General features: G+C 40.5%; 2 protein-coding genes, 1 long non-coding RNA gene and 1 pseudogene across 15 annotated transcripts in view; 3 read left to right on the forward strand and 1 right to left on the reverse strand.

Moving 5' to 3' along the window:
- The first annotated feature begins 102 nt into the window (after nt 1-102).
- CYB5D1 (cytochrome b5 domain containing 1) lies at nt 103-19668 on the forward strand. The gene is made up of 6 exons (XM_074225553.1): nt 103-406; nt 501-577; nt 685-906; nt 1406-1632; nt 9061-9102; nt 19548-19668. The coding sequence occupies exons 1-5, from the start codon at nt 214-216 to the stop codon at nt 9098-9100; spliced, it is 759 nt and encodes a 252-aa protein (XP_074081654.1). The 5' UTR covers nt 103-213; the 3' UTR covers nt 9101-9102; nt 19548-19668.
- Nucleotides 3381-22502, reverse strand: LOC141514600 (uncharacterized). 5 transcript variants are annotated; one of them, XR_012476065.1, is made up of 4 exons: nt 22178-22502; nt 19432-19611; nt 6641-6687; nt 3381-6427 (listed from the first exon to the last, which is right to left on the reverse strand). It is a non-coding gene; the product is annotated as an uncharacterized LOC141514600 (long non-coding RNA). The 5 variants fall into 5 exon arrangements; XR_012476063.1 differs by lacking the exon at nt 22178-22502 and adding an exon at nt 21427-21470; XR_012476064.1 differs by lacking the exon at nt 22178-22502 and adding an exon at nt 19705-21269.
- On the forward strand, nt 10291-14699 carry LOC141514596 (small ribosomal subunit protein uS8-like; annotated as a pseudogene).
- Nucleotides 20967-23395, forward strand: part of CHD3 (chromodomain helicase DNA binding protein 3) — a 29682-nt gene continuing 27253 nt past the window's right edge. For all 9 annotated transcript variants that reach the window (XM_074225522.1, XM_074225524.1, XM_074225523.1 and 6 more), the window contains exon 1: nt 20967-21246. In XM_074225522.1, the coding sequence (XP_074081623.1) occupies nt 20982-21246 (265 nt within the window). In that variant the 5' untranslated portion in view covers nt 20967-20981. The remainder of the gene's footprint in view (nt 21247-23395) is intronic.

Genomic DNA, 23395 nt, shown 5'->3' on the forward strand with positions numbered 1-23395 from the left:
GCGCCCCGAGGCTCCGCTTGCCCAGCCTCGCTCGGGGGCCTGGCCCGCTGCCCGCCCTCGCTGGTCGGGGGGCCCCAGCTGGGGTGAGGGGCTCCGCCTTTCCCGGAGCAGCCAGGGTGGGCGTCGGACGTGCCCGTCGCCGGGAGACCGCGTCCCCCTCCCCCCGGGCGGGGCGAGGCCCACGGCGGAGGCTGCCGGAGCGCGCGGGGAGCCATGCTGGCTGCGGAAGAGGACGCGGCGCTGGAAAAGCCGACCCGGGGCCTCGTGGCCGGCCCTAACATGCGCTACTTTCGGCGGCGCTACTTCACCATGGCCGAGGTGGCCAGGCACAACACGGCCGACGACCTGTGGGTGGCCTACCTGGGCTCCGTGTACGACCTCACCGCGCTGGCCCGGGAGCACCCAGGTGAGGCCGAGGGGGCGGGGGCGGGGAGCGGCGGGGCGGGCTGCCCGGGGCCGGGGTGCCCGGGGCCGGCTGCCAGCCTCCCGCTGCCCCGCAGGGAGCGCGCTCATGAAGCCCATCGTGGAGGCGGCGGGGCAGGACATCAGCCATTGGTTCGACCCCAGAACCGGAGATGTGAGTGCGGGGGCCCCGGCCGGGGGGGCGCGGGGGGCGCAGGGAAGAGCTGGGGGCGCCCCGGAGCCGGGCCGGGGGCGCTGAGCCGGGCCTTGCCTTCCCCGAAGATCCAAAGGCACATAGACCCGCTGACCGGCTGCCCCAAGTACTTCACCCCCCGGGGGCGCTTCGTGCACGTCCCCCCGCCGCTGCCGCGCTCCGACTGGGCCAATGACTTCGGCCAGCCCTGGTGGAGGAGGAAGGCCCAGTACGGGGTGGGGCTGCTGTCCGCCAAGACTCGGCTCGTCCGCATCGTCAACACGCTCACCTCCCAGGAGCAGACCCTGGAGGTGAGCGGCAGGGGTGGGTGGGGGCCCGGGCCCTGCCCCAGATGCCAGCAGTAACCGGGGTAGGAGATAACTTCACCGGCATAAGCCTACAACTCGTCTCATCAGCGGCCAGTTTCAGGGAATAGAACGGAACCGTGCTTCCATTTGCATGCTAAAAGTTGTAATCATGCTAGACTATAAGAAAGTTGTCTATAGTTACTAGATAATTCTTTTAGTTAAAGGACCCCTTGATTCTGGGAGTGAGGAATGCTACATTCTGAGCTCTATAGTTTACCAAATTGTGTTCTTTGTTAGAAGGGTTGCAATTGTGAAGATAAGGCCCTTAAGCTTCTATATTCTAGAATGTATCTCTTAGAACTAACTGTTGCATTCTAGGACTTCTAGGCCTCTGAATCTGTTGTTAATACGAATTCTAGTCTATCTCTTCAGGCTTTTTTGTTGTCTTACATGTGATAAGATCCCTTATGGAATCTTTCCAGAATTTTGGTCCTTTGTCTAGGTGGGGGAACTGGAGAACATGTGGGAAATCCTACACCGTTATCTCCCCTATAATGCTCATGCTGCCAGCTATACTTGGAAATATAATGGTGTCAGCCTTGATATGGACAAGACCCTGGAGCAAAATGGGATTCCGGATGAGGATCAAGAGTTCGAGCAACTTAACATGGACCCAGAGCTGTATACACCTGCCTTATTACTATACTTCAATGATGACCTTACTGAACTGTAAGGAGATAACACATATACTATGTAGACTAGAGAGAGAACAGGGTGTATGACTCAGTTTCTGTGCTTGGGAAAAGGGAGGGGGACCCTAAATATAATTCTTCATCCCACCCTGGAACCCTTAACTCTCAGTCCCAGCTTTCTATCAAGGCCCCAATATCCCTTAGGAATTCAGGAGCCCTTAGTCCCATTTAATATAGTATTGGAATCAGACAAAATAAAATTAATTTCACCCAAGCAACTTCATCAATAAGGTTGAGAGTACAGGGAAGATCTGGGTATTCCCCCCCCCCCCCATAAAGAGGTACTGAAGCAAGAACTAGGGAAATAACAAAAAAGAATTTTAGGTCAAAGTGAAGCATGGAGGCAGAAAGGAAACAAAGACCTTAGGATACACTAAGAATTTAATCATCTGTGCTCCTAAGGGCCCACCTTTTTCCTAGGATAGTGGGAAAACAAATCACCATGGATTTGAGGAAAGTGCTTCTAAACACCCAAAAAACTGATGAAAAACCACATCTACCATCATCCAGTTAGATTGGGTTTGTGACTCAGTTCAGCTAAATGCAGAAGCACTTATCTATTCCATGTATTCTACCACTCTTATCAAATACTGTATACTCTGTCCCAGCAAAGTCTTGGATGCATTCTGATCTATGTCTGTTTTATACTGGGAACTGAATACCTGTCTCACTTTGAGTCGTTGGAAAAACAGAAGCCAGTGTGAGCTGGAGAAGGGAGAGTTCAGCTAAGCGTGGATGTAAAAAAGGAAACAGAGGAGAGTCACTGCAGAAACAAACTTGCATACAATTTTTTCATATAAACTACTCCAGGGACGTGGTAAAGTGGAAATTTTTCCTACTTTGTAGAAGGGTTGAGTGAATGTAGGAGATTTATCATTAGCAGAGAAATTTGAGAGAGACCCAGAGATTGGAGAACATGCTACTTTGGGAGGGAGAAGTACTAGAGAATATGTCAAGCTCCTTAGATGCTCTTTTTTATGGGAAACTTTATAGGGTGGTTCTCACATATACTGGAACAATCTTGTTTTTAGGTTGCCAAAGGAGGATCAAAGTAATTTGAGATAAGGTAACACCCCATGGCTATCCCCTTAAAAAAAAAAGTGGAGTTATCTAGTTGATGCAAAGGAGCTTCGAGGTTAAATGAGTTGAGTGGACTTCCTCCCAGAGTGAGAGGTCAGTGTCTTCTCTGTATAAGAGACCCACCTGCATAAGGAAGGGAGGTTGGTTGATAGGGAGCTGGATGGGAGTTTTATCAGGAGAATAAAATGTCTATATTGACCTCAACAATCTCTTAGATACTCAGCAGTATCTATTCTCAGTTTAACAGGTGCCTCCCTTGTAGTTTAGATCCAAAATCTGAACAATTAAAATACCCATGAAATTCATCTAAAAGTTAAATTTACTTAGCCTTGGTAAGGAAAAGACAATGCAGTAAAGGGATGTTCAGGATATAGCATTCATTCAGCTGAGCATAACTTTTGGTCAGACAACTTGAAAGGGGACCTTGTCCAGTTGTTCAGAAAGTGCTAACCCTTTGTGACCCCATTTGGAGTCTTGACAAAGTTAATTGGTGTGGTTTTCCAATTCCTTCTCTAAATTCATTTTACAGGTAAGGAAACTGAAACAAATACAAGTGACTGGCCCAGGGTCATATAGTCTTCTTGACTCCAGAGCCAAAGCTCTACTTTGCCCCCGGCTGCCCGAGTGTTAGTATCCCAAGCCAATCAAATCTCAAGGATAGTTTTATTACCTTTTAATGAATACTAGTTTTAACTTGCTTAGATAGTAGGAATGTAAGAATATTGGTGCTCAATATTTTTGATTCATGGGGATTGGGAATTGAAGAAATGGACACAGCGTGAAAACCCTTTTCAACAGACCTTTTTAATTTCTTATGTTTCTTCTTTACTGTCAACACCCCCAAAACAAACCAACCATGGTTGCCTCTCTTCTACAGTGAATTCAGGGACAATCTGTCATTACCTTTCTTTGGCCACCAGGTGGAGACAAAATAATCCTCACAAGAGCTCTGTCCGGTAACTTATAGGTGGGAGAGGAAAAAAAACAAAATTAGAGAAAAAAAAAGTATATGTTGGGGCTCAGAGAAGGGGGAGTTTGGAAATGAGATCAGAAAGATACTAAACCTTATAGGGAATAGAATCTAAAATGAATTTTTAAAGAAATTGAGTGCCCAGTATGTACAAAGTACTGTGCTAAAAAATTATGGAAGGTGAAATAAAAGCTTAAAAATCAGCAGTCTCGTTGTGGAAAACAAGATGCATATATTAGCAGAAATAAATTTCAATCTCTCAGCCTCAGTTTCCTCATATAAAATGATGGAATGAATAAGTATTGTTTCATCCCTAGTGCCTAGTCCAACTAGTAACCTAATTATGAATGGGAAGAAAATTTGAGGGGGCAGCTAAGTGGCTAGAGTATGGGCCCTGGAATTGAGGACCAGAGTTCAAATTCGGCCTCAAACACTTGATTGTCTAGCTTTGTGACCTTGGGCAAGTCATTTAACCCTATTGCCTTAAATAAATTTTAAAAAGAAAATTTAAGGTAGAGCTATAGGATTAACTACCCTAAATTACAGATCTTTAATCTTTATGGAAGGACAAATTTCTGGTGAGAGCCTCTGGGCATTAGGAAATAACTAGCATTTTTCTACGTTTGTTAAACAAATTTGGTTTTGAGATATCTTCAACAGAAAATATAATCTTTAGAATATTAAAAGGGGGAAGTTTTTTAAAATGTTTTAAAGGAAAGCCAATAAAAACTACCTTTATTTAAATACAAAAGAGAACAAAGTATTAATTCTAGCAGTATATATATCTACCTTACCCTGCCTTAAACTGCCTTATCCACGCATACATTTCCTGTTTCTGGCCTCTTAAGTTGTTATTGACATTGTTCCATCCCAGTTTTAAAAACAAATGTTAAAAATTGTTAATTGGGGAAAATAAAATACTTTTTAAAAAGTTCCAGCCTACTTGCATTTTTCCATTGCCCTTAGGTCACTGAAATTTTGATACTTCAGAGAGAGTGGTAGTCCAAGATTCACAAGCATCTGTGCTAAAAAGACCATTCTGTTTTAAGTGAAGTAAGCAAAACCAGGAAAACAATATGCCTAACAATGTAAATAGAAAAGATATCCCACAATTAAACAGAATGCTATGTAATTATATTAAGTCTGACCTCAGAAAAGAGACAAGAAAATGTACTGACTTTTATGTGTTAATTTTAATTAATTCATTAGGTAAGGGGAAAAGAGAATGACATTTAGAAATTGACACAAATTGAAACTTTGAAAGATGGGTACACTAGGCAGCAACTTGGGATTACCTTTTAAAAGCACTGCACAATTTGCCAAATGCAATCTGACTAACTCACTTTTCCTGGTTCAGTTAACTGCCCATCTGCAGTGCCTGTACTGATATATACTGACATCCAACTTCACAGAATCAAAAATTTAGCACTGTTAAGCTGTCTTAGATATCATCTCTCATATTACAGATGAGTAAACTGAAACAAAGAAAAATTACATGATTTCCCTAAGTCATATGGGCATAGCCACTGTTTCAAACTTTATCAAAAACTGCACCATCCAGATAAGCATTTTTCATCCACTTAGTTTTTCTTAATGAATTGTCAAGATCTTTTTTGAGTAATCAGATCTCATTAAGAAGGCTCTGCAACAAGTAGAACATCAAATTGCTAATCTTTTCAATGGGTAATGGAATTTTACATGTACTTGAGGAAAATTATTTTTAAAAAAGGCTCTGCTCTATGCTTTTTGAAATCAGTATTTTATTAACTATAAGGAATTCCAACCTTCGGAGACATATCTCATTTTATACCTTGACAATCAGGAAGATTGCTTCTGGGATTATATTTATCCAAGAATCTTGCAATATGATTATAATACTTGGTTTCTGGACTGCTACTTAAGAGAACATTGTTATAATAGATGCCAGAATCCAAAATTACTTAAGACATGTTTAGTGAAATGTTTCTGAACTTTCTGGTACTAATGGGAGAGATGATAAGCCATTTCATCTTATGCATAAGGATATAGGAGACAAAATGTGATTTCTTATCTGACCACCCCTGCCTTAAGACACTTCATGGGTTACTGTTGTTAGGCAGCAGTACTCAGAATTCCTTTAAGCCTGTACTGTAACATAGCTTAGAAGAGTCCATGTACAGCAAGGTTGACCTGTTTTAGGATAATCCAAGGAATATATTTTTCTCTTTCCTTGTTATTTAGTGAAATTTCATTATGTCAATCAATTGAGCTCAGAGCACCAGTTTATTACATATTTTAAAACTCAATATCTTTCTAATGGGGTTTGCTATTGTTAGATCCATCCTAATTCCAGTCCATTTAGCGAGGGACAGAAGATCTCCCACATCCAGGCAAAGTGGCCAGTGTTCATTTCTGTTGTTTACCAGCCCCATCATATGTATTCTTTGTCTAAAAACAATTGGGAAGATTCAATTCACTGAAAAGCTTGTGTAGGCTGGAGTTTAGCCACAAAGGATGTGCAACAATAAGCTAGTAGAGATGGAAAGATCAAGCAAGGGTTTCATTGATGGGGGAGAATGTATATATTAATAGGCAGTATGGAAGTAGTAAGGGGGAGAGATTTACCTGATAGAATAGATATGAAGGAGGCACATTTCTGCTGGAGATGGAATGGGATAATATGACTTGTGGGCAGAAAGAGGAGTTTGCCTTGGCTAGAAGAGCGGCTACATCTTCATGTGAGCTGGGTGGGGGTGAAAATAGGATAATAAAAGGCATCAGTAGTAGATAGTAAGACATTAAAGGCAATAATGAATGGCTACAATTTTTTTTCAGTGAAATAATGGGGCAAAGTTCTCAACTGAGAGGGTGGGATTGGGGAAATTGGGGGGGGTGTTGAGAAGAGATTAGAAGGTTTGGAAAATACTGGCAAGTGTCTGAGATGTGTATAGATTACCTGTCTGTAGTGAAGGTTGATGTTGACAAATTTGTAGTGAGCCTTGTCTTTATTTTGTGATTTGGGGTTTGTCAGGACACACGTCAGGACAGTATGATATAGGGGTAAGAGATTCAAAAGGAACAATTTAAACAATTAGCAATGTTAGCAAAGTTGCAGGATATAAAATAAACCCACATAAATCCTCAGCATTTCTATATATTACTAACAAGACACAGCAGCAAGAGAAAAATGAGAAATCTTGACAGTTCTACCTAAATTACATTACCTGTTCATGCCATACCAAACTTCCAAAAAATTACTTTATTGAGCTAGAAAAAGTAGTAATTAAATTCATATGAGGAACAAAAGGTCAAGAATATCAAGAGGAATTAGTGAAAAAAAAAATGCAAAGGAAGGTGGCCTAGATAGGCCAGATCTAAAATTATATCATAAAGCAGCAGTCATCAAAACCGTTTGGTACTGCCTAAGAAATAGAGGAGTGGATCAATGAACTAGATTAGGTGCAAAATAAACTAGTGAATGACTATAGTAATCTTCTGTTTGATAAACTCAAAAGTTTCCAGCTTCTGGGATAAGAACTCACTCTGGTAAAAGCTTCCAGGAAAACTGTAGATAGTATGGCAGAAACTAGGCATAGAACATTTCACACCCTAGATCAAGAAAAGGTTGAAATGATACAAGACTTAAGACATAAAAGGTGATATCATAAGTCAAATAGAACAAGTAGTTGTTTACTGTCAGATTTATGGAAAGGGTAGCAGTTTATGACCAGACATAGAGAACATTATAAAAAACAAAATGGATAATTTCAGTTGCATTAAATTTAAAAGTTTTTCCACAAATAAAACCAATGCAACCAAGATCAAAAGAAAACAATTTTTACAACTAGTGCTAGAAATCAGTTGATTAGAGAAATGCAAATTAACACAACTCTTAAGGTATCACCTCACACCTACCACATTCACCAACATGACTAAAAAGTTAAATGATCAATGTGGAAGGGGCTGTAAGAAAATTGGCACACTAATGCATCACTGGTGAAGTTGTGAGCTGATCCTACTTTTCTGGAGAACAATTTGGAATTATGCCCAAAGGGCATTAAAACTATGCATTCCCTTTAATCCTGCATCTGTATCCCAAAGAGATCACTAAAAAAAGGGGGGGGGGGTAAAAAACTCATATATACAAAAATATTTATAGTAGCTCTTTTCATAATGGTAAAGAATTGGAAATTCAAGGAATGCCCATCAACTGGGAGTGGCTGGAAAATTTACAGTATATGAATGTAACAGAACACTAGTTCTTTTAGAAATTATGAATATGTTTTGCATGGTTATATATTACATTGCTTTATGTCGGGGGAGGGAGAAAAATGATTACTGAAAACTGTTAGGGGGCAGCTAGGTGGTATAGTGGATAGAGCACCTGTCCTGGAGTCAGGACCCCCCCCCCCCCCGAGTTCAAATCCGGCGTCAAAAACACTTAATTACCTAGCTATGTAGCCTTGGGCAAGTCACAACCCCATTGCCTTGTAAAAAATAAAAAATAAAAGCCTAAAAATAACCCTGTTACATGGAGTTGGAAAAATAATCAAGGAAAAAAAATGAATCAATTTACCAAGTGAAAAAAACAGGGAAAGGAATATGGTTTGTGCAGGGATGACAGCCTGAAGAGAACTAAGGGGCTTAGGGATCATAATAAGTCATAGTATAAAGGAAAAGCAGGGTTTAAGTATGAGAAGGCCAGAGAGATGTAGAAAGATTGCATTTGGTACTCCAATCTTTTTTTTTTTTAAGGATTTTGCAAGGCAAATGGGGTTAAGTGGCTTGCCCAAGGCCACACAGCTAGGTAATTATTGTCTGAGTCTGGATTTGAACTCAGGTACTCCTGACTCTAGGACTGGTGCTTTATCCACTGTACCACCTAGCCACCCCGAAGATTGCATTTGGAATCAATATGCATTAGGTGATGATGGATTAGTGGCTCATTAAACAAAAAGCAAGAAATGGAACAATGGGGCACTGATAATCAAGGCAGTCCAGCACTGTTCCCTAATCATTTATGCATTGTCAGAGGTATACCTGCAATCTCCACAGTCTCCAATGAATTAGCCTACAGGTGGGGAAAACCACCAGACCATTGAAAAGCTGAAGAGAAATGAAATCTTACTCTGTGTGTGCTAGACTCAGTGCCAGGCCTGGCCAACCATGTTGGCTGTCCTAACCAATATGGAAGCCTAAAATATTTATTCAGTGTTTTTGCCAGATGGGCAGGACCATTGGCATAACTTTGTGGATGTAGCCAATTAATTTACATTTTTGGTGGCTATGTTAGTGATCACTAATATTCATAAATCCTTTGGCTGAACATAATTCTGTATACATCCTCAATTGGGCCACTGTTTTTTCTTGGTACAGCTTTGCTTCAGTTGCAGGGACAGTGATGCAATGCTTCTAAGGGTAAGTGATCATCCCATTTATCCCATATAAGTATACTGCACTGAACTTCAGGGTGTCAGTTTTCTCATTCCCTGCTCCACCACCAGAGTAGAAGTATGCCCTGCAGAACTGTGGAACTCAAGGATGTTAAATGAATTATATTAAGCCCATTACCAAATAGGAGGTTTTCATTTTGTCCTTGCTATTGACACTGCCTTGTGGTATGGCATTGGCACATCTGCTTGGCAAACCACAGCTACCACTACTCTGATTGTTCTAAACAAGCATCCACCTCTCTTTTGCCTCTGCTGTGCCTCCATTTCCTCAGATTAATAAACTCCACCTTACTTGAGCAGGAGTGGAGCAAATCTTTTTTATCACCTGGTGCTTAATTTAGCCTATTACCCTGTAGTGACAGGCCTCACTGAATACCTTAATGAGTTTCTGAAATATCTCCTGCCTTTGAAAAATGAACCGACTTCCTTTCCAAGGTGGTCTGTTCTTAATCATTGCTAAGTAACTAAAGGAGATAGTCCTTCAATGAAAAGGAGAAAAGATGGGAATGTCATTGCTCACTGAAATCCCTAAATTACGTAAGCAAAATGTTTTTGCCCCAAGACTGTTTTCACTGGAAACTTAGACTCAATATTGAAAAAATTATCTACAGATCTTACTTTTAGGGAAAAAAATGCAGGGAAACCTTAACTTTGCCTTTTCTCCTAATGGTTTGGGCAAATCACCTCATTGAAAAATGAGGACTTGGCCGTAGAGGCATAGTAGACCTTGACTACAAAAGAAAAGTTGGTACAAAAGTGGTAGACAATGGAGATGTTGCCCATAAGGGATGCCCATCACGGGACCTGGAGATTATTACATTCTGGGCCAATGGAAAAACAGATAATTTCATTTTAAAAGATAATGGCACTACATACCATAACTTTGGGATGCTGTAGTTCTTGGGGGGGGGGGTATTTCTAAATACTTTCATTAACCAAAAAAAAAAAAAAGGAACTGATCAATGAATTGAGCGGGTTAACAAAAAAAATTAGAATCTCTTGTACTTTATGTTTCTTCCTTGGAGATGTGATTTCTCTCTCATCACACTCAATTTGGATCAATGTACAACATGGAAACAATGTTAAAACTGACAAATTGCTTTCTGTGGGGGGGGGGGGTGGAGGGAAGTGAGATTGGGGTTAAATTGTAAAACTCAAATAAAATCTTAAAAAAAAGAAAAATTAGAAAAAGCAAGAAATCAAAAACTAAACACAAAAAAAAATTAAAAACAAAATTCCACAATTATTGGATAAAAATGACTAGAACTATGTTTTGAAAAATTAAAAAATAAGCAAATCATTAAATAATTTTGTTTTAAAAGGAATAGTAAGATTAATCAAAACCAAAATCAATGCAAAAGAATTCATAACAAGAAAGAAATCAAGGAAATTAGAAATCTCTGCCCAACTGCATGCTAACAAGACTGAAAACATAGATGAAAGAAATATTTACAAAACTGTAAAATATACAGATTAATAGAAAAGAAATTGAGCTCTTTCTGCCATCTTGCAGCACCACCACCATGGTGCGCATGAATGTCCTGGCAGATGCTCTTAAAAGCATCAACAATGCAGAAAAGCGAGGAAAACGCCAGGTTCTCATTAGGCCATGCTCTAAAGTAATTGTCCGGTTCTTAACTGTGACAATGAAGCATGGTTACATTGGCAAATTTGAGATCATTGATGATCATAGAGCAGGAAAAATTGTTGTGAACCTCATGGGCAGATTAAACAAGTGTGGCATAATCAGCCCCAGATTTGATGTTCAATTGAAAGATCTGGAAAAGTGACAGAATAATCTGCTACCATCCCGTCAGTTTGGGTTCATTGTGCTTACAACCTCAGCTGGTATCATGGACAATGAGGAAGTGAGATGAAAACACACAGGAGGAAAAATCCTGGAATTCTTTTTCTAAGGGTGTAAAACATATATATATATATATATTATGTATATACACAAATAAAATGCTCCAGTGGAAAAAAAAAGAAATTGAGAATTTAAATGATCTAACTTCAGAAATTGAACAAACCATAAATTATCTCCCAAAGAAAAAATTTCCAGAACCATATAGGTACTCCCAAATATTTAAAGTACAATTAAGTTCAAACAAAAATTGATGACTAAGTAATAATAAAGAAATCTGGTATTCTCTCAAACTCCTATAAGGCAAATACAATCATGATATCCAAATCAGGGTTGTGATTAGAGAATGAAAACTGTAGATCAAAGTCACTAATATTCATGAATAAATTTTGAAATATAAGTATAAGAAGCTACAAGGAACATATTAAAAAGATACTATGGGGCAGCTAGGTGGCATAGTGGATAAAGCACCCGCCCTGGACTCAGGAGTATCTGGGTTCAAATCCGGTCTCAGACACTTAATAATTACCTAGCTGTGTGGCCTTGGGCAAGCCACTTAACCCCATTTGCCTGGCAAAAATAAAAACTGTAAAAACAAGACCTAGCAGTAGCTATAATAGAAAAATAATAGAATCTGTCAAATAAGATCATATGTAAAGCAGAGATCCTCACTATTTGATGTAGTTAAAGAAAAGCTAGCTATAGTAGTAAGGAAAAAAATTCGGGGGATATTCAGAGGTGAAGAAAAATAGTTTTTTTTTTAGCAGATAATATAATAAAGATTCTAGAATCTCAACTTTAAAAATTAATATAAACAATAAATTCAATAAAGTAGCAGAATATAAAATAAACCCCACAAAGTCATCTAAATTCCTGTATATTATCAACAAATCCCAGCAGAAGAAAAATCCATTCAAAATTACTGCAAAACAAAACATCTGAAAGTCTATCAACCAAGGCATAGGATTTATTTGACTACAGTTGTACAAGATACTCTCTATAGAAATAAAGGATGACAAGTAATTGGAGAGGGATTTGTTGCTAATATAATACAGATGGCAATAATACCTGAAATTAATTTACAGATTTAGTGCCATTATCAATTAAATTATCAAAAAATTATACTTTAGTGGCAGTTAGTTAAATGATACAGAATACATGCCATGGAGTCAGAAGGGCCTGAGTTCAAATATATCTTCAGACACTGAACAGCTGTGTGAACTTGAACAAGTTACTTAAACTTCATTGCCTCAAAAATAAAAAAAAAAGATTAAAGAATTAGAACAATGTCTGTGTCACAAAACCAACAAATGGAGGGCTAGACAAAAATAAGAATTATGTGCAAGAGGTAAATAATTACAGCTGTGTCCACAGGTCAGGACTCCAGGAACTTTAAAGAGGTAACAATTTGAATTAATAGAAAAGGCTAATGCTTATTAATCCTTACCAACTCAAAACTCTCTGGCATGGCTACCTAAAAGGAATTTGTGCTCTGGGTTCTTCAGCAATTCCCTTGCTGTTGCTATCTCCCCTACCCCCCTGCCCTCGCTCCATCATTCAGTGGCAATAAGAAACAATCAACTCTTGCCTCCTCTCTTCAGAAGTGGAGGTAGAAGAAAGTAGAAGCAGACTCTGCTTAGGGTAGTAGTATGTATATTCCAACAGTGTTTGGCCAGAGAACAGAAAACAGAAGAACAGCAGGGTGCTAGTATTTCTGTGAGGCTCCACCAGGTCTAAAGGAAAGGAGATTGGCATAAAGCTGGGTTGTACCTCCCCCTAAGTCACTTGAGGCAGATACTTAGGATGGTAAAAAGTGAACTTCCTAGGAGGAGGCTAAGAAAACTAAGACCAGTCCTGGAGGGTACATGCCATCAAAGGGGAAAGAGTCAGAAGATTAAGGGAATGTGATGCAAGAACAAAAAACACGAAAGTACCAAAATTCTCAGGAAGAAGAAAACCCAGTGAAAAATCTTGAGTACAAGGAGATAAATCAAGAAGTAAAGAAAACTCTTGTAATCTCTCAGGAAGAAAAAGAGCTATTGAGAAATGGATATAATCTGTAGGAACTTGGTGCTTAGACTGTTTTCTGAAAAAGGGTTGGTTGTACCTCCATAGATACCAACCCAACTAAGGAGAACAGGAATTGGAGCTTCTAGGGGTGACTAGAACCCAAAAGAGTGAAGGGCATGGATCCAGAAAGGAGATTTCATGGCAATTGGGAATGAACCATATAACCAAGAACACAGAAATAGAGTAGTACTAACTTTAAATCTTAAAGAATTCACTTTTAAGAATGAAGAACAGGGGCGGCTAGGTGGCGCAGTGAATAAAGCACTAGCCCTGGAGTCAGGAGTACCTGGGTTCAAATCCAATCTCAGCCACTTAACTCCATTTGCCTTGCAAAAACCTAAAGAAAACAAAAAAAAATTGAAGAACAATAGAAAATGGAGAGGGATTAAGATCTATAAGGCTATATATCATAAAAAATGTTTTAATTTCATTTGGAATATAGAGTAAAGGAAGAATAATAGGTATAGAGATCATGAATCAAAGAAAATCTAGAGTAAAAAGAAGAAAATGTAGAGAACAAGGGAAAGAAAAACTTTAAGGGCTAAGAAAAAAAATTTTAAAGTGGTAAAATAAGTTGAAGGATTTGGGAATGGGGTTTTGCTTAACTAAAAAAATAGGAAAGAATTAGAAAACTAGATAAAAGAAAAGATAACTCATAAATGAAACTCCCAAACTAGGGAAATGGGGTTTCAAATAGGAGTTGTGAGACTTAAGGGTGAGGGGAAGAGAGCCCCTGGGAATAAGGATGCTTTAAAATATATTAAGCACAAGCAAAGAAATAAAATACATTAAGCAAAAATAACTGAAGAGAACAAAATGCTGCCTTATCAGAGAAAGAGAAATGAACAAAAAATCCTAATTCAGGAGAAAAAAATGTGAGACAAATGGAAGATAAAAACCTACTTAACATGGATAACTTTAAAATGTAATTTTTTTAAACAACCCAATAAATGAAGAGTGCCAGATTAGACAAGAAAACAAATGAGCTCACTAAAAAAGCTAAAATATACATAAAAAATGAGGAGTGAAAACAAAATTTTCTGTTACCAGGTGATTAAAAAAAGCAAAAGTTATAACCACGCAATCAGACAAAACAAAAATAAAATGTACAACATAAAGAGACAAGCTAATAAGAGGAAAGTAGAACCAAGATAACAGTATGTAATAGTATGACTACAATGTAAATGGAAAGAATCACCATGAAATGATGAAAAGTAAATGTTCTAAAATTACAATCAGTATGGCTCCAAAGAAAAAATATGAGAAAACATGTCCAAACCATTCCTATACAGAAATAGGAAGTCTGTGGGTGTGGTACATTAGAAATATTTTCAGACATTTTCAATGTATGGATTGTTTTTACTTTTTGTTTCTTTTCCCTTTTTCTTTTTTAAAAAATATTTTAGGGGGGCTCTCTCAGAGAAGGATGGGAAAAGGAACACTGGGAAAAATTCTAATGAAAACAAAAAAAACATTAAATTTATTTAAAAAAACTGAAAAAAGAACTATTAGACAAAATATTTGTTTCAAGAAACAAAAGGTGCAGAATCTCACTGGAAATAAAAAGGAGAAAGGAAAGGTATTAGTACCAAATCTCAAACTATACTACAATAATTAAAAGAAAAACAGGGGGCAGCTAGGTGGTGCAGTGGATAGAGCATGGCCCTGGAGTCAGGAGTACCTGAGTTCAAATCCAGCCTCAGACATTTATTACCTAGCTGTGTGGCCTTGGGCAAGCCACTTAACCCCATTTGCCTGGCAAAAACTTAAAAAAAAAAAAAGGAATTTTAAAAACTAGAAGCTGATCAATGGAACGGATTAAGTGCCCAAACTCCAGAAGCAACAATTGAACATAACAGTATATATCCAAGGACAGCAAAGGTTAGACTATTTGATTAAAAACTGATGGGAAGAGAATCTAGAAGAAATTAGATTTAGACTATCATACCTATCATATACCACAGTAAATTTCAAATGGGAACACAATGGAAATATAAAAGATCATATAAGAAAATTAGAGGCTAGCTGAGATGATACCTTTTGCAACCATGGATAAGGGAAGAATTCTTGACCAAACAAGTAGGGTGCAGAGACAAAATGGGCAATGTTAGTTATATAAAATTGAACATCTTTTGAACAAACAGTAATCAAGTCAAAATTAAAGGGACAGTTAAGTGAGGAAAAAGTATTTGCATTAAATTTCTCTGCAAAAAATCTGACATCCAAGATATAGATTATTGCCAGTCAGTCAACAAGCATTTTATTGTCTATCAGCACTGTGCTAGACATACAAAGAAAGGGGTGGGGGTGGGGTGTGGATAGGTCCCTGCTCTAAGGAGTTCAGTCTTGATGCAAATATATAACAATAACAATCTTCCCCAATAGTCAAAGAATATGAATGGACAGTTCTCAAATATAAGAAAAGCTATCAATCCCCAAGTGGGGAAAAAAAAGCTCCAAATCAACAACAAAACAAAACCCCAACAATTCCAAGGGAATGGAATACTAATGATTGTTGGTGGAAGTTTGAAGTGACCCAACCAAATGCAATGGAAACTGTCCCAGAAGTCACTAATCTGTTCCTACCCTTTTCCTATTATGCTTATATCCTTATCAAAAGAGGAAAGCATTACAAGTGTACAACACTTTTATAGTTGTTGTTTTTTTGTTTTTTGTTAAAGCAAAATACTGGAAATGAAGTGTACATCAATTGGAAAACAGCTGAATAAAGTTTAATATATGAACCTAATGGAATACTGTCATGAAAAATGAAGGGAAACATTTTAAGAGAAAGTTGGTAAAATCTGCATAAACTGATACATGGAGTTAAATAAGCAGAACCAGTTAAAACTATTTATATAAATTATATTAAGAAAAACAACTCTGAAACACAAAAACTCTTGATAGGTGCAATTAACAACCATAATTTTAGAAGTATGATACTTCAGGAAGAAAGGTGATGGTCTCAAGATGCAGAAAGAGATTGTCAAAATACAATGTTTTGTTTGTTGTGCATTTATTTGTTGCAAGGGTTTCTTCCCTTTTCCCTCCCCCCCCCAATTGGGAGATGGATATAAGGGAGAGGAAACTGTTAGGATTACAGGATTACAGAAAAGAAAAACACAGAAGCCAAAGAAATGCAGATTCTCAAAAGGAAAATCACCTTTAAAATGTTATATAAAGATATGGATATACACATATATGTATATTGTAGATATACTTATAACCTTTTTTTTAACTTTTTTGAAGAGTATATTCCCATTAGTAGAATTTCTAGGTCCAACTAACTGTATGGACAGTTTCGTAACTTTTCTTTCATAATTACAAATTATTTTCCAGATGGTTGTTAAAATTCAGCACTATTTCCATCTTTTGTGCATTAAAACTTGTTATAATTTGAACATTTTTGTTATTTATCTTTACTTTTCTATCAAGTAGTTTCACTGATTCTTTAGATTTAGATTTTTAATTTTTTTAATTTTTAATTTTATTAAATTTATTTAATTATTAATTATTAAAATTTATTAAATTTTAATTTAATTTTTAAATTTAAAATTTTTTAATTCTTTAGATTTCCTGTCTTTGATTTAAATTAGCTTTGCAATCCATAGATGTCGATATTTCTAAAATAAGATTATTTCTAAATTTCCAGTTTCAAGTTTTCACTCACTCTTTTTTTTCCCTTCAGTTGGGTTCTCTGTTATAGCCTTTAAATAATTTATATTTATATAATTTGTATAGTAAATATAATATCATTTATATTTGGGAAGAGCACTGAAAAACATTTGCAAGTAAGTGATACTGACAGAGAATTTGGTAGAGAGAAAGAAGGCACAGATAGACAAGAAGTGAATAGGATCGTGGACAGACAGAACAGAGGGACAGATAACACAAACACTGTCTCTAGGCACCTACATTAGAGAGCAACAGAAAACTAAAAAGATTGATCTGGCAAATAGAGTACTAGAGACTTTAAGAAACAATGGAAAATAGAATGACTGTAGAGGCAAACTGACAGACACTGAGAAAGTGAGACAGACATGAGGACTGACATAAGAGACAAGCAAAGAAAAGTAATAAGCAGCCACACAGACTATAAGAGAACAGAAAGGAAATGAGAAGCAGGAAAACTAAACAAGACAGAGAGTTAAGATGGGGCTGACAGAGACAACAGAGACAGGTAAACAGAGAGATTAACATATTGAAAAGAGACAGAAGAGGCAGTCAGTCAGAAGGAGAGGTAAACCCAAAGTCAAATGATTAGACTCAACACAAGAAAGCAGAGAGGCAGGTGAGCAGACAGGTGGGCAGAGAAAGTGACAGACAGAGCCAAGGACATCAGAAATTAATACCAAGAGAAAGGCAGACAGACAGATGGAGAAGGCAGATGCAGAGAGGCAGCAGGGAGAGGGCAAGCAGATGGGGGTGGTTGGAAGGATAGACAGAGGGTTGAAATAGAAATGAGGAATATGGACTGGATGAGGCAAAGGATTAGGAAACTGACTGGAAAGGTAGGAGGGAAAGGGAAGAAAAGAAAGACAGCCAGACAGGTGAGGGAAATAAACTGAAAAGCAGATAAATGGGAAATGGAGATAAAATGGGGAGGAAGAAGCAGGCGGATACTTAGAGAACAGACTGACCAAAAGACAAGGGATAAAAAGTTCTGAGCAAGAAAAACAAAAAGAGAGGAAAATAGAGATATTTGTTGACTTAAAAAAAAGGAGATTGAGAATTACAAGACACAGGTAGTCAAACAGATTAAGTGAAGGTAGACAGATTAAGTGATGCAGGCAAGCAGACAGTAGCTAAATGAGGGCAGGGAACAGACAGTGGGATGCTAGCAGGCAGGTGGGGTGACAGAATGAGAGAGGCTGACAGACAATAGACACAGACAGACACAGATTGACAATAAGAGTTTATCAGGCAGAAAAAGAGACACAGAAACAAGGAGATAGGCAAATAGAGGAGAACCATCAGAGGCAAGGCAGAAAACAGACCAAGGGATGCAGGCCAGGAGGCAGAAAAGACAGCCAAAGAGAGGAAGACAGGCTAGATAGCCAGAGGAAGTGAGGGAGGCAGACAGACCTAAGAGAAGAAAGTAGGCAGGCAAATAAGATAGAAATAGGCAAAAATAAAGAAAGGAATCAGTCTTATTGGTGGAAAGGAAGAAATAAGTACAAAACTACCCACAGACCAGCAAGTATAAAAGTGTTCTCATTAGATATATTCTCAAGCACTCATACCTAGGGGATCTTGATATTTAACTCCAGACATGCAGGGGCAAGTAAATATATATATTAACATACTTAAAAACAGATGCCCACATACAAAAGCAAAGGAGACAGAATATAGTATACACACATGCTCTTGTGCACATTATGACCCATATGCACATACAGAATGATATACACAACCAGAGCAAAATGATAAACAGATATTGAGTCCAAGAATTACTGAAAGATGACAGTTGAAGAGTTACTAAGATGAGAGACAGTGTGAGAGACAACTCATGAATGAAATAGAAACAAAGGGACAGAAGCCCACACAGAACAGACAAAAAATGAGGGAAAGAAACTCACCACACAGAGGAAAAGTGAGAAACATGTATTTTACACAGATATACAAAAATAAACAGACAAGGAGAGCTTGAGACATAGAAAAACAGGAAGAAAACAAAACTAAGAGGCCAGGATGGAAAGTTAGACTGAGGCTAGCAGACACACAAAAGACCTTGGAATGCAAATATAAACTGAGGTCATAATGTGAATGATAAAAGAGTCCCAAAATGATGAATTCTTGGTTTTCAAACAAAATTATGTGAAAATCCACTTTTTTTTTTTTAATGTGCAACTGATGGAAGTTTCTTAGATCTTCAGAGGTTGCCTGAGATGATGCCCAAGATGACTATAATATGAAGTTTCAGGAAAAGGTGCAGAAAACAGAACCCATGGGGGGGCCAAGGTCAGGAAAAGAAGAGAACCAAGAATGGAAAAGGGTGACTTGTAGAGCTTAATAATTACCAATCCCATTGATTCCTTTATATTTCCCATAATGGCTGTCCCTTTGCCAGCAAACATTTCTGAAGAAGTACTTTTCTTCTTTATTGATATTCTCAGGGTTAGAGATACTTCCTGAGTTCAGGGTTCTCTTTCTACCCCAAATGACAAGCTTCCTTGAAATTTAACATAGCTTCCTTATTTAATTCAATTAGGTAGCCCCTAAAAGAGAAGTCTCCCGACCCCTCTTCAATCTTCCCCATCAGTTTCTCATTCTCATTTTAAGGGAACACTTAAGTTGAAGAAGTGGATGAGAAAATTAGATACATTGCATCCTTTTTTCTTTCATTTTTCTTCACCTTACCTAATTTCTTCTCATATACTGTATTTTCAGTTTCTTCCACTTTGATGGAAATGGGGGTGAATGAAAGAAAAAGGAGTCTGTATTGGAAAAGGGAAAATAATTTTTTTCTTTTTCAGATTTGATGCTCTCCATCCACAGCAAAATCCATTTTCTGTTTGAAGATTTCATAATCAAGTTTATCTGGGAGAAAAGATAAATTAAATGAACATGTAATTTTAAACATTTGTAAATTATGGAAATGATTACAATGAAGAATAAACATAAAACTCATACTGAATGAAAAAACTGCTTTCCATTCTCCACACCCAGGTTTCTATCATTAAAAAAAGAAAAAAACCCATAAAATATGTAAAGTTAAATGCATTTCAACTTTAACAAAGTGTATAGATAGATAGATAGATAGATAGATAGATATAGATAAGTATATGGTCAGGCATATATAAATGTGTTTCATCTTTTTCCTTGACAATGCCTGAAGGGAGGAAAAAAACACTTCAAATCAAACCACTCCCTTTCTGAAGTACTTAGGGAAAAAAAAGCTTTTCTTTTGAGGAGGGAGGTGGAGGGAGAAGAGACTAGTATAGAAAAGAAAATTTTAAAATCTAGTTAGACTAGTATCTAACTAGTTAACCTTTAACAATTTATGCTGATGTCAGACTGAGCATGAGTACTGATTAATGCCCCCCCCCCCAAATATTTTTATAGGTGTGTGTGGGGGGAGGTTAGTCAGCAGCCATTTTTGTTTTATGCAGAAATCCTTCATGTTTCTTCCCCCCCTTCAATACACAAGAAAAATATCTATTAATCTGTTTACTAATCAGCTATGAAAAAAGGGAGACTTTTGTGGGTTTCTGGGTAGAGAAGGTTTTAAAGATGAGAAGGAGGGAACTGGAAGAATTTGTGTTGGTGGGGGTGTTAGGGGATGGGGGGTGAAAAATGAAATATTAAGCCAGCCATTTTGTTTTAAAAGCAGATTTTTTTTTCCCTCTCTCTTTCTTCTTGGAGGGGGTGGCGGTGCTGGAGGGGGGGTTGTTTTAAAAATAATTTCAGGGCGGCCATCTTAGTGCTTCAGCTCTAGGAAATATTTCTCAGCGCCCCCCTCAGAATTTAAATATATTTAAAACAACGGAGAGGGGAGTAAAGGGGGGGGGAGAAGAGTAGAAAAACTTTTATTTATATAATATATATATATATGTATATATATATATATATATTATTTCCCCCCTTCTCTCTCTTTTGGTCTCCCAGGAAAGGGGAGGAGAAAGTTCCCCCCCTTAATTTTTCTCAATAGTAAATTGTTTTTGGGAGGTGGTTTCGCCCCCTCCTTAGACAGAGGGGTGGGGGTAGGGGGTGGCCCGGGGGTTTGGGGGGCTGGGGGAGGAGGTGAGTTGGAGGAGGAGGACGACGACGACGAGGAGGAGGAGGAGGAGGAGGAGGGCGAGGAGGAGGAGGAGGAGGAGGAGGAGGAGGTGGTGGTGGTGGTGGTGGTAGTGGTGGGGGAGGCAGGCGGGCGGTGGGTGGGGGGGTGGTGGGGGGGCCAGAGCTACAGGATGGCTTCCCCTCTGAGGGACGAGGAGGAGGAGGAGGAGGAGATGGTAGTGTCGGAGGAGGAAGAAGAGGAGGAGGAAGAAGAGGGCGAAGAGGAGGTGGAGGCGGCGGATGAGGACGAAGAAGAGGAAGACGACGAGGGAGTCGTCGGACGCGGGCCGCCGGGGCACGACCGGGGCCGCGGCCGCCACAGTCCCCCCAGCTGCCACCTCTTCCCGCCGCCGCCTCCGCCCCCGCCGCCCCCGCCGCCCCCGCCCCCGCCGCCAGGTAAAGACCCGCTCCGAGGCCGCCCGCCGGCCTCCCCCCTTCCTCCGGACCGCCGCGAGCCCGAAGTTCCGAGGCCGTTGGGTGCGCGAGGGGGCCCGGGCGGGGGTGCCGGGCGGGCGCGCGCCGAGCCGCCGGCTGGGGGTGGAGAGAGGGCAGGGGAGCGAGCGCGAAGGCACCCACCGCGCGGCCGGCGAGGCGGCGAGTCCGGGGCGCCCGCCCTCCGGGCCGCCGTGCCCCGCGCGGGCCTCGCCTCCCCTCCCCCAGGCCGGCCCCCTCCCCCGGGGAGCCTCGGGCCGCGGCGGAGCGCCGGGCGCCAGCTGAGCGGGTGCCGAGGCGGAGGCGCGGCCGGGCTGTCCCTTCCCCTCCTCTTCTCTGGGGGCTCGGAGGTACCGGAGCGCCCCCGCCCCGCCGCGCGGGCCCCCCGGAGCTCCAGACGGGTGGCCCTCCTCCGGCGGCCGCGGCCGCGGCTCCGAGGGTGCCAGCACGTTGGGCGTCTGCCCGGCCCTGGGATTAGCGGTGCCCGCGCCCGCCTCGGGGAGGGTCTGCACGCGGCCGGGCCCCCCCTCCGCAGGGCCCGGCCCGCGGGGCTGGCACGCCGGCCGGCCGGGGGCACGGGCCGCTTCTCCGGGCGGCGACGGGACTTTTGTGGACACCGACCACGCTGGCGACCACATCCCCTCCCCCTCCGCCCCCGAAGATCTCGGCCGCGGGGGAGGGCAGGGTCCCCAAAGGGGGAGCCAGATGCACCCACCGGCAACGCCAGCTCGTAGCTCCCCCCTCCCCGCTTCGCGGGAGCGAGATGCCCCCGGAGCCGCTGGCCCCTTTTGTCCCGGGGTGCCCCCTCCGGCGCGGGGTGACCGAGGGGTGCGGAGCGCGGCACCCCGGTGGCGTGGGTGCCAGAGGCCCACCCTCGCCTCCCCAGCCTGCTCACCACGGGCATCTTGAACGACTGCAGCCCCGGCTGTGAGGTAACGACTGACATGTCGGGGACCCGGGAGCCCCCGCCACCCCAGGCGGCCTTGTGGGGCTCATCCTGCAATGTGCAAGGCTTCTGGCTTGTATGGAGAAAATGACAGGATGCCTGGGAGAAGACTCCAGTAATCTTATAGATTTAAAGTTGGAAGGGAATTTAGAGGTCATGGAATCTAACCCCTTCGTGTTAAGAATTCAGAAAACTGAGTCAGAGTCACACAGGTAGTACAGGGGGATTCTAACTCCAAATCAAGTCCTCTTCACCAATGTTGCCTTGTTTTTCCCCCAGCCTCTATCAATGAGTTATGCCTAATGTTCTTAACACTGAAATATAGATTAGTGCTGTGTATGAAGATATGCCTGTATTTAGTTCAGTTGAACAACAAAAGGGGAGTGGACGGAAGGAAGAGGATTCAGAAGGGAGAAAAGGCAGTGTTTTTGAAATAATTCATTATTTTCGATTAGGATCTCCAAAATAGGAAACAAGTAGAAAAAAAAATTTTCTTTGGACGGGAACAAATTTCTTTTAAATGTGGAGATGGGAGAATTTGGGAGACAGGTGTGTCTATTCAATGAAACATGAAGCACCTCTAATATATCTGGAAAAATAAGCAAGAAAAGAAAGGAGGGAAGATTAGGATTAGGGGATGGATTCTTGTCTACAGAGTTTTCAGGTTAGGTAATCCTCTTTAGTCATTTTCAAACCAGGTTAATAAAAAGAGGGGAGAGCTGGGAAGGAAAACAAGAAACTGGTGGAGATTGAGGTGTGTCTTTGTTTGGCACCCTTTGCTCTCCTGAAGTGGATTAATAAGCAGATATTTGAAGATTTAAATGTTTAATTTGGGGTTTACATTTTAAAATAATCCTTATTGCCCTTCTAATCAGGGCAATTTTGGCTTTGCCTAAACCCTCCAAGTTAGAGTGAGTAAAATATCTTTGTTTGGGGGAATTTTCTGATTTAAAAAACTTTGGGGGAAATAATATTTTAGCTACCCTTTCTTTCTTTGTCTGCTCAGGTATGAGGAAGGCAAGCAGCAATCCCAAGAAGTTTGTCCCATAGATTTAACTCTCTCCCCTTCTGACCCAAACTCTCAAGTGAAATATGAATTTGTGTATTCTGCAGCTCTCTATTGTTTTTCACCCTGACTGATTTTTTTTCCCTCATCCCCATTTTGTT

The sequence above is a fragment of the Macrotis lagotis genome, chromosome 2 (assembly GCF_037893015.1).
Source record: "Macrotis lagotis isolate mMagLag1 chromosome 2, bilby.v1.9.chrom.fasta, whole genome shotgun sequence".
Lineage (NCBI taxonomy): Eukaryota > Metazoa > Chordata > Mammalia > Peramelemorphia > Peramelidae > Macrotis > Macrotis lagotis.

What these genes read in the sequence shown, in the direction of transcription:
- CYB5D1 (XM_074225553.1), top strand. Translation starts at nt 214, where the DNA reads ATGCTGGCTGCGGAAGAGGACGCGGCGCTGGAAAAGCCGACCCGGGGC. An exon ending in CCCAGGAGCAGACCCTGGAG is followed by an intron (nt 907 to 1,405) that starts GTGAGCGGCAGG and finishes TCCTTTGTCTAG; the next exon opens with GTGGGGGAACTGGAGAACAT. An exon ending in AATGATGACCTTACTGAACT is followed by an intron (nt 1,633 to 9,060) that starts GTAAGGAGATAA and finishes TTCTTGGTACAG; the next exon opens with CTTTGCTTCAGTTGCAGGGA.